The sequence below is a fragment of the Lepidochelys kempii genome, chromosome 5 (genome assembly GCF_965140285.1).
Source record: "Lepidochelys kempii isolate rLepKem1 chromosome 5, rLepKem1.hap1, whole genome shotgun sequence".
Classification (NCBI taxonomy): Eukaryota; Metazoa; Chordata; order Testudines; family Cheloniidae; genus Lepidochelys; species Lepidochelys kempii.
The window spans coordinates 135426721-135438066 of record NC_136384.1 but is presented as its reverse complement, the minus strand read 5'-3'; the positions used below and the strand labels follow the sequence as shown (position 1 = coordinate 135438066).

Here is an 11346-nt window from a genome sequence, read left to right as displayed (position 1 = left end):
GCTGGTGAGAGGGGTTGGGGTATGTGAGGAGGGACTGGTTCTGTTTTAGTCCAAGGTGGATGTGTAATGTGCTGTGATTGAGGCCTGGCCTGTACACAGCTGCCTGATTCTGAGGCCTTGACCATATGGGACAGTTCTACCAATTTCTTCGGTGTGGTTCTATCGTTTAGGTTAAGCTGAATAGGAACAGGTTTAATCTAAACCAAGTTTCAAGTGTCCAAGCAGAGGTTTGCACTAGTTTAACTGCGTCACTAAGGGCACGTCTTCACTAGCAAGGTTAAAGTGCTGCTGCGGAAGTGCTTTAAGGTGGCTGTGTAGTTGCAGCACAAAACCACCTCCATGAGGGGAATAGCTACCAGCACTGGGAGCCCGGTGTACACTGGCACTTACTTACAGTGCTCAGGGGGTTGTCTTTACAGCAGTGCTATAAAGTGCCAGTGTGGACAAGCCCGAGGTCTGTTTTAAAAGAAATGCTCTAAATTGCTTACATTGGCAAGCTATAGCAGTGTAAGTTGAGGTGTGAATTTAAACTGATATAAACAAAAAGAAAAGGAGGACTTGTGGCACCTTAGAGACTAACCAGTTTATTTGAGCATAAGCTTTCGTGAGCTACAGCTCACTTCATTGGAGCTCACGAAAGCTTATGCTCAAATAAATTGGTTAGTCTCTAAGGTGCCACAAGTCCTCCTTTTCTTTTTGCGAATACAGACTAACATGGCTGTTATTCTGAAACCTGAGATAAACAGTTATCCTGTTATAACCCCTCCCACTGTTTGGACAGTATCATTCTGTTTTTTTTCAGTTTAGCTTAAATTTAATAAGTTAAACCAAAAGAGTTGTTCCTGTAAGTGTGTCCCCCGGTGGGTTTTACCAGTATAACTACAACAGTATAACTTGGAAGGAGCCCTGATGCTGCTGCCCTGTTCTGTGTGAGAGAAAATACCATTAACATTACAAGTGACCCATTGCACTCATGTTAGCTACATCTTCACTGCTAAAAGAAGTGGGGTTCTTAGGGATCAATGCTAGGCCCAATGCCATTCAATACTTTCAGTATTAATCTGGAAATAAATATAAAATCAATAGTGATAAAATATGCAGATGACACAAAAATTGGCAAAGTAGTAAATAATTATAAGGGCAGGCCTGTCATACAGAGCCATCTGGCTCACTGGGTAAGCTGGGCCCATTCAAACAAAACATGTTTTAATGCAGCCAGATGCAAAGGTATACATCTAGGATCAAAGAATACCTGTCATCCCTATAGAATGGGGACCTATATTCCTGGAAAGCAATTTTTTGGAAAAGGAAGTAGGGGCTATATAGTAGACAAGCAACTGAATGTGAGATCTCCGTGTGATGTTGGGAATAGTGAATAGGAGTAAGGAAGTCATTTTTACTTCTGTATACAGCACTGGTGAGACCAATACTGGAATACTGCATCCAGGTCTGGTGTCCACATTTTTAAAAGGATGCTGAAAAACTGGAGAGGGTGCAGAAAAAAGCCAGAAAAAAAGCTTTGAGGTCTGGAGAAAATGTCTTATGGTGAGAGACATAAAGAGCTCAGGCTCTTTAATTTAATTATAAGAAGATAGAAAGGTGACTTTATTAGTGTATAAGTACCTTAATGGGGAGAAAATACCAGGTAATAAAGGACTCTAATCTAGCAGAGAGAGGCAGGAAGCTGACACCTGACTAATTAAAATTAGTATTAAGACACACATTTCAGTGAATGAGGGTGTTTAACTATTGGAACAAGCCACCAATGGAAATGGTGAATTCTTCCTCTCTCGATGTCTGCAGATCAAGATTGTGGATGTCTTTCTGGAAGATATGCGTTAGCCAAACACAAGTTAATGGTCTCAAGACTGCAGCAACAGGGTGAAATTTAATAGCCTATTCTATACAGGAGGTCAGACTAAATGTCATTTATGGCCTTAGATGCTATGAATCTATGAAAGTGTTTTCACATTGAGATAGTTTTCTCACTGTACAATCCTAGTAGAGACAAAGCACAGGTAGCTTTTTCTCAACATAGCTAGTGTTGAGGGCAACCTTATTAACACCCCTCTTTTCTCTCCTCCCCACCCCACCCCGGTTTACCTCAATTAGCTACATCGAGATGAAAACTACAGTGCCTTGTTTCCCCTTGGATTTTACATGGAGATAGCCACTGGCTCTGAATCAGGCAGACTGGGTGTTGTCCACATACCCTACTTGAAGTGATACCCAGTGAGGAGGTACTGATCCCTTAACTTTTGCAGCCCCCCCTCCATCCCTGTCAGTATGATAAATAGGTAATATAGAGAGTAGAAATATCACCTACTGCTGTAAAATATAAACTAACATAACTTCTCTCTGCCCCAACTCTTTGGTCTAGTCAGCATATCATGGGGCTGAACAGAGCCCTTCTTTCATGCTTGTTACCCGAATGAAATTCCAATTGATGTTAATCAAAGTTCTGCATGAGTAGAGCATGCTGAATTAAGACCTTTACTCTATTTTGTAAAATGCAATAGTAAATGATTAAAACTAACAGTGATCTGCTTTGTATGTCACCAGATGAGCTGTACAAACAAAGTATTACTCAGCACTGTGCTGATCGCTCTTCCAGTTTTATATCTCTGATAGCAGTGCTGCATGTTATGTACCTTCCTTATAGGTTGAAAGCTATTGGAATAGACATTCTTCTAGCACAGCGGTTCTCAAACTTTAGCAACCCGGGGACCCCCATTTTGATTTAAAAATTTTCAGGGACTCCCAAGCCCCCCCGCTCAGCCCCTGTCCTGCCCCCTTCCTGAGGCCATGCCCCCTGCTCGCTCCATCACCCTTTCTCTGTCACTCGCTCTCCCCCACCCTCACTCACTTTCACCAGGTTGGGGCAGGGGGTTGAGGTGCAGGAGGGGGTACGGGATCTGGGAGGGAGTTTGGGTGCAGGATGAGGTTCGGCCTCTGGGCTGGGAGTTTGGTGCGGGCTCTGGGCTGGCAGTTTGGGTGCTGGAGGGTGTTCAGGGCTAGGGCAGGAGGGTGGGGTGTGGGAGGGGGTGAGAGGTGCGGGCTCTGGGTAGGGGTGTGGGATGGGGTGAGGGGCAGTGGTTACCTCCTGGGGCTCCCAAAAGCAACAGGCACATCTCTGGCAGCAACTCCTAGGCGGGAGGCCACCCTGCTCTACCTGCAGCTCCCATTGGCTGCAGTTCCTGGCCAGTAGGGGCTGTGGAGTCAGCAGTCGGGCCAGGGGCAGCATACGGAGACCCTCTGCCCCTGGCCACAGGGATGTGCTGGCTGCTTCCCGGAGCGATGTGGACAGTATCTGCTCCTCCCCCTCCTTCCCAGCGTCTCCTTCCTGAGGCACTAGGAGGGAGAGGGAGGAGTTGATCAGCGGGGCCACAGACCCCTGGGGGTCTGCGGACCCCAGTTTGAGAAACGCTGTTCTAGTGCACCATCAGCTAGCAAGGTCTTCCTTGTCTCAGTCATTTTAAAACTGAAGCTGATGAAGATTTTTGAGCTATTACCTTCCTACACATGAGAAATGTTTTGCCTTAATAAACTATTCGGTCATCTAATCTGACCTCCTACATATCACAGGTCCTTAAATTTTACCCGGTTTCCTCTGTATTAAATGCAATAACTTATGTTTGGCTAAAACATATTTTCCAGATATAATATAGAATAGAGATTTGATCACAAGTCTGCAATTAGTCAGTCTACGCTGACTGCTAATTTGGGGAGTCTGTTGCAGTTATGCAAGAGAGAACAATTTTCTATAATACTTGAGTTCATTTTTATTCATGAAAATTTTTGTCTTTACTCAGTATAGACCCTGAAGTATCATGAAGTACATCATGATGTCTGGATCATTAGAAAAAGGTTTCTAACTATCTGGGACATGCTCCCAATAGTAGTGGGGGCAAATAATGTAAGTAATTTTAAGAGGGAGCTTGATAACTTTGTAAATAGGATTATATGACAGGGTTGCTTGCGATTGCAGAGGACTGGATCCAGGGACTCAGAAGGTCACTTGCAGTCCTATGTTCTCAGAAATGAAAAGGTTGAGAACCCCTGATTTAGTGGGAATAGAACCCAGGCATTCCCAGTCTCCTGTCGTGGTCCCTAGTGGAGATGCAGCTTACGTTGGCATAGGGAGATCTTTTGTTAGTATAGTAAACTGCTTCTAAGAATGACACAGGTTATATCAGCAAAAGGGCTGTTTTGCCAGTATAGCTGCTGCTTCATGTGTATTGTGTGTTTTGTTTTGTTTTTTCTTGGTCAGTTTAGCTATGTCGAAACGGGGGTGCCAACAAAACTCCGTAGTGTAGACCTGGCCCAAGAGTGGCTTTGTTCCCCAATTGTTATAAGCTAAACCTGAAAAATTCTCTTTTATTCTGGAATAAGTGTGTCCACGCTGTAGGTTGCAGCAATATATCTGTTTAATTTAAATTTAATTTACATTTTTTAATTTTAATTTTAATTCACACTTTTTTATACTGAGAAAACTTTCCCTTGTAGACAGGGCCAAAGCCAATCTTTAGCTATTGTGGGGTTAGAAGAGCACTTTGGTGGGGTAGGTTATCCCTTAACTTCTTAATGTGGGGCTTCTTGTGCCTTCCTATGAAACACCTGTACTGGTGGTCATTGCTGGAGATGGAATTCCTGAGTTAGATGGGCTGCTGGTGTGATTAATGTGTGGAACAAACTACCAGTGCAGCAGCAGATACGTATGGACACATTCTGGAATTAGACAAGTCGTTAAGTATTGTGGATTGGAGAAACTTGCAACCAAAATACTAAATAGGTGGATGGACCTGCTTACGCAGCTTATCCTGGGGGGAAGAATCCTCTTTTCACTTAAATGTGATGAGCTAAATCCCATCCAGTTGGTAGGTTAACTATTAAAGAATACAAAGTAGATGATAACTCAGTTATTTAAAGTGGGGGAAATTGCCTAGAAGGGAAGATATATACACAGTGTAGTAAAATCCTAATGAATAAAACTTGATATTGGAGTTTACAGGAATGGCCACAGTGGTAAATCTAAAAATGAATGAGATGTTCTATAAAAGCAATAGTAGGAGATATATGTATAGGCAGCCTAGTGCTGTATCAACTGATTGGGGAAATCCTGGTTTTAAATATGTGCAGCCCTCAACATGATAAACAAATGTATATTGAATAATATAAACTTGTGTGTGTATAATAATGAATACTTTGCATTTCAGCAGCTTTCGGGGGAGATATTATCAAAGCATTACACAGACATTAAGTAAACCCTTGAAACGTCTCTGTGCTACAGGTTGTTATTATTCCCATTTTGTAGAGGAAGATAATGAGTCACAGCAATGTTAAGCAAATTAGCCAAGTTCATACTTCCAATTAGTGGACTGGCAGTAGAACCAAGAACTTCTGATTCCCAGTCCTGTACTCCAGGTACTGGATCATAATCCCTGTCTGAATGTGATCCTGTCTGTCAGACAATCTCCTTTTGTTTTTTTCCACAGTGCAATAATGCAGGTGTGCTGGCTAGTGAGGAAAGATAAATGCTGTCAGCGAATCAAACTGCCACACTTAAAAACAGTAGTGATAGGGCGTGGCCCAGAGACGGAGATCACAGACAAGAAGTGTTCACGGCAACAGGGTAAGTTATAACTTCAGTTTACATGCAACTGCTGGATTGATGACAACCCAGTGATTCCAAAAAAAGTGTAAGAAACCTGTGGGGTACAGGTATAGAAATTCTGTGATGGTGTCATGTCAGATTGTGAGATTCATTTCTGTTTCATTGTTCTTCTGTTTGATTACATTGCTCTGATAGGCTGTAAACTCTAAAGCCCAGCTGGCAGTGATTGGGTATTTAAGGGATGGGCAGTTCAGGTGGGAACTACAGTTTCGCTCTGAAAATCAAAGCAGGAGTCTTTCTGGCATGCTGTGTAATTATCAGTCATGGGGCTCCAATCCAGTGGGTCTTTTAGCCACAGAAGATCTCTGCTCTCTAGGTAGAGCTGAAAGACAAGGAGGACTTGTGGCACCTTAGAGACTAACAAATTTATTTGAGCATAAGCTTTCGTGAGCTACAGCTCACTTCATCGGATGCATGCAGTGGAAAATACAGTGGGGAGATTTATATACATAGAGAACATGAAACAATGGGTGTTACCATATACACTGTAATGAGAGTGATCACTTAAGGTGAGCTATTACCAGCAGGAGAGCGAGGGAGTGGGGTGGGGGGGAAGCCTTTTGTAGTGATAATCAAGGTGGGCCATTTCCAGCAGTTGACAAGAACATCTGAGGAACGGTGGGGGAATAAATATGGGGAAATAGTTTTACTTTGTGTAATGACCCATGCACTGCCAGTCTCTATTCAAGCCTAAGTTAATTCCAATTCAGCAGTCTCTCGTTGGAGTCTGTTTTTGAAGTTTTTTTTCTTGAAGAATTGCAACTTTTAGGTCTGCAATCGAGTGACCAAAGAGATTGAAGTGTTCTCTGACTGGTTTTTGAATGTTATAATTCTTGACGTCTGATGTGTCCATTTATTCTTTGAGACTGTCCGGTTTGACCAATGTACATGGCAGAGGGGCATTGCTGGCACATGATGGCATATATCACATTGGTAGATGTGCAGGTGAACGAGCCTCTGATAGTGTGGCTGATGTGATTAGGCCCTATGATGCTGTCCCCTGAATAGATATGTGGACACAGTTGGCAATGGGCTTTGTTGCAAGGATAGGTTCCTGGGTTAGTGGTTCTGTTGTGTGGTGTGTGGTTGCTGGTGAGTATTTGCTTCAGGTTGTGGGGCTGTCTGTAAGTGAGGACTGGCCTGTCTCCCAAGATCTGTGAGAGTGATGAGTCATCCTTCAGGATAGGTTGTAGATCATTGATGATGCATTGGAGAGGTTTTAGTTGGGGGCTGAAGGTGATGGCTAGTGGAGTTCTGTTATTTTCTTTCTTGGGCCTGTCCTATAGTAGGCGACTTCGAGGTACTCTTCTGCCTCTGTCAGTCTGTTTCTTTACTTCAGCAGGTGGGTATTGTAGTTGTAAGAATGCTTGATAGAGATCTTGTAGGTGTTTGTCTCTGTCTGAGGGGTTGGAGCAAATGGGGTTGTATCGTAGAGCTTGGCTGTAGACAATGGATCGTGTGGTGTGGTCTGGATGAAAGCTGGAGGCATGTAGGTAGGAATAGCGTAGAGCTGATTATCGATTCTAGCTATTCTGTTCTCATTATAGGAGCTTGCAAAGGGCTCTGTAATCTGACAGGCATGAGGGAACGTGGCCTTTCTGTCACCAGGAGAAGTAGAAATTGACCTTTTATAAAACAGTCTTATACCTAGTCTGTTGAAAACCTGTAAATTCATATAGAACTGATAAATGGTGGAGAGTGTTTTGAGTCTGACATTCTCTCCAGTTTCCAGTTAATTTGATTTTTATATATTGTTCATGTTCCTAGAAGTGCCAGTACGTGTATTTCATAAATTGAAAAGTAACTGGATGCATTTTGTAGCAAGGGTAGCAGTCTCTGTTAAATTCTATAGAACTCTGTAAAAGGTTCTGTAGCAAGGATATGATTTGGTCCTAGTTTCCTTTGTATCATATCCCCTGGTACAACTATAAAATACCAAGTGGTGCTAGCCGCAGATTTTTTAAGAAGGTTTCAGAGTAACAGCCGTGTTAGTCTGTATTTGCAAAAAGAAAAGGAGGACTTGTGGCACCTTAGAGACTAACCCATTTATTTGAGCATAAGCTTTCGTGAGCTACAGCTCACTTCATCGGATGCATACTGTGGAAAGTACAGAAGATCTTTTTATACACACAAACCATGAAAAAAATGGGTATTTACCACTACAAAAGGAACATACATTGTGGGCCAGATCCCCAGCTGAATTTGGCTTCAGTAGAGCTGTGCCAGTTTACTCCTATGTTTAAGTAATTCTCTGATGCTTTTGTTTTTTCTTTTCAGTGCAGCTAAAAGCAGACTGTAATAAAGGGTATGTCAAGATCAAACAGGTATGTTCGTTTATGGATGTCCAGTATTACTTTTATTTACTGAGGGTTGTCATTGTGCTTGTTGCTTTACAAAACATGGCAGATGACACAATCCCATCACAGAGCTTGCAATCTAAAATGTCCAGACACTGGAGAAGGGGTCAATCAGGGAGTTTAGTGGATGAGCTAATGATGTAATACATCTTCTGTATGCTGCAGTGGGAGGACTGTTTCACTCCTCTTCCCTGCACCGGGTAACATCCTGGAAGATGGCTAAGATTTATGGCTGGTCCAGACTTAACATTTAGGTGGTTGTGGCTACCTCGCTTGGGGTGTGAAGAATTCACACCCCTGAGCGCTGTAGCTATGCCAGCCTGACTGCTGGTATAGATGCAGCGGGGTCAACAGAAGACTGCTTCCATCAACCTAGCTACCGTTTCTCAGGGAGATGGTGTTAATACAGTGATGGAAAAACCCCATCTGTCACTGGAGGCTGTGTCTACATTATGACATTGCTATGGTGCTATAGTCCTGTGGTGTAGATATGGCCTAAGATTTCTGCTGCTGCTCCTCATGTTGCTTCTCCCCCACCTGTTGCTGGGGCCTGGGGGGGTGGCCTCTGTCTAGGCTGTCTAGACTTGGAGAATAGGTAGTGTTTTAATTAACACAATTTTAAACGCTACTTAGCATCCAGCGTAGACAGGGTTTAACACCTTTACTAGGTTCCTCACCCAGGGTTAGCAGCCTGTTTTCCTAGCCTAGACAAGGCCTCTCTGTTTGTTTGTCTGGGTTTCTGGGTGTGTTAATCGTCACAGTACCTGATCATCTTGGGAGTTATCCTTGCAATCCCTTCTAACACTTGACTGTTAGGGGTAGAGTTGAAATAAAAAAAACTTATTTCACTCAGGCCATCTAATGGTAATTAACTTTGTCACAACTAATTTGTGTCCCAATTAGACTGGTGACCTACCAGAGAGAGAGAGAGAGACTAGCTTTTCACAGAAATCGTTACACTACTGTACTACAAATACTGTACTCTGGATGCAGTGCCCTACAGGTCCAAAAAGCACCTCGGCAGCTTACTGGGCTTGGTTAGAAACAAATCTTTCTTCCAAAGACCCCAACTGCTTGATAAACGTTTTACACTTGGCTGCAAACTATATTCAGTGAAATCACTAAGGGATCAGCAACCACTGGTTGCCTAGTGAGTAAGCTTTAATTACAGTCTGAATACAACTGTACAAGAAACATTGGGAACACTGTGACTGTATTCAGATAGGCAGTTGCCTCTGAAGATGGTGCTTAGTGCAAGTTTCACTGTATAAGAGGATTGCTCCTGGCCTGAAGGAAGTGCAGTGCTAGGGTGTCAGGAAGTAGCCTTCAAACAGCACATGGTTCAGGATGGAAAGTGAAGAAAATTTTATTCCTCTGAAAATTTAGGGCATTATAATTCAGCAGAATATCTTGGGATTCCAGCTGAAACTTGAAGGGCTAAAACTCATGCAGAGTACCCCGGGCTCCAAGTCATAGTGCCATTGTGTGGACCTTGCAGGTATCCAACAGGAACTCTGCTAAAGAGAAACCTGGAGGCAGTGTTTAGAGGCTGAATCTGGTTTTGTCCAGTGTGTTGATTGTATAATTAACTAAAAGCATTTCATGGAAGCAGGGAATCCAGTTCCTCAAGAATACAAGTAGCTCAACCTCAAGTGATCTTGACTGTAGTATAGTCTTCTCCAAGACCTGACCCCTCTCTGTTTTGCCCCCCTCTTCCCCAGCAATGCTGGGATATTGGTTGTAACTAAGGCTACAATTATGTCACGGAAGTCACGCAATCCGTGACTTCCAAAGACCTCCGTGACCTTTTCTGTCCTGGGGCTGGAGCTCCCAGCCAGCCCCGCCCCTGCAGCTCCCATTCCCTGCCCTGGTTGGGGAACCCCGCAGCTGCCCTGCTGCAGCAGGCAGTGGGGTTACCCCAGAGCTCCCACGCACCACAGCAGTGGGCGCTGAACCCACCTATCCCTTTTGTCAGGGATATTTTTAATGAAAGTCAGGGACAGGTCACAGGCTTCCATGAATTTTTATTTATTGCCTGTGAACTGTCCATGACTTTTACTAAAAATATCCACGACAAAAACTTAGCCTTAATTATAACTGATTTAGAGAGGACAGAGCTACCTCTAGAGCCACCAGCAGAGCTTCTGGAAGCACGTGAGTTTTCAAAACCCTTTTTTGGGGAAGAAACACATGAGGATTATATAGATTTGTAAATAGCTATGAAAGAAAAGGTAGGTCAAAGTTTCAGTTTAACTCACCTTGTGAGTGTCCCTTTGATAGGGCAGCTGTGAAGAGCATCACTGAGTTTGCTGATATAGATATGCAGGCTATTATTTTTAATTTCTTGAATATTATTTTTTGTGACAGGTTGTACATACCTCAGGCAGGGTAAGGGTTAACTTCCTTCAAAGGAAGTCAGGCAGCGGGTCTTGACTTGAAGCCCTCTAGGCAGTTATTTAAATGGGAAGTATTTAGTGCAGCACAGAAACTGAACTGGGAGGTGACCAGGTCCAGCTCAGCCAAAGGGCAAGAAAAACCTGAAGAAAGGGATGCTTCTTTGCTGGACAGCTGCATTCTTCCTGAGACATCCCAGGAGAGAGGAATTAATTTCCTTTTGCTCTACTCTTGCCCAGATGGAAGTGAGCCTCCCAGAGGTGGGATTGGCAATGGGCCATGCCCTGTGAGCCAAAGCTGCTGAAAGCCTTGGGCCCCCTGTATGAAGAAGAGCCAGAGTAGAGTTGCTCTGTGCTGCCCACATGGATGGCTCTTTCTTCTTCCTTGGCTGTTTTCTCTGTTTCCTGGTGCCTGACACTACAGTCTACCAGCCTTTCATGCTGTGATTGATTTCTTACAAAGGCACACAGAGAACATAAGTAACATTTAAAATAATATTTTAATGGGTGTAAAACGGGATATTGCAACAGTCTGGTGTTGTAACCGCTCTTTTATGTGGTGTGAAGCTAGCTACACTTACACGAACCTTTCATCGTTAATACGGTCATGGAGAGGCTCAGTTTGTATAGAAACACATGTCAACATAGAACTAAAGTGTATAAATGCCTCTTTAATATGACTAAGTGCCACAGGAGAAACGCTTTTTGGTACTTTCATAAAATATGAGACTTAATTTTTCCATAATTGAGATGATCTATATTTTTTCAATGTTTTTTTTTATTTGAAATATTTGTAACATGGGGCTCAGTTCTGCCCATGGCATTACTCCTGTGTAACTGAGGGCAGCATTAGGCCTGTCATAGGTATTCACACACACATTTGGAATGGCAAAATCTTCTCACAGAGCTAGTCACCAATGAA

General features: G+C 43.2%; 1 protein-coding gene across 1 annotated transcript in view; it reads left to right on the top strand.

Annotated features, from left to right (window-relative positions):
- The first annotated feature begins 695 nt into the window (after positions 1 to 695).
- The window catches only part of APTX (aprataxin), a 36132-nt gene continuing 25481 nt past the window's right edge, over positions 696 to 11346 (top strand). The window contains 4 exon segments of the mRNA XM_073346033.2: positions 696 to 1506; positions 1509 to 1545; positions 5496 to 5632; positions 7952 to 7998. Coding sequence (XP_073202134.1) covers positions 1473 to 1506; positions 1509 to 1545; positions 5496 to 5632; positions 7952 to 7998 — 255 coding nt within the window. The 5' untranslated portion in view covers positions 696 to 1472.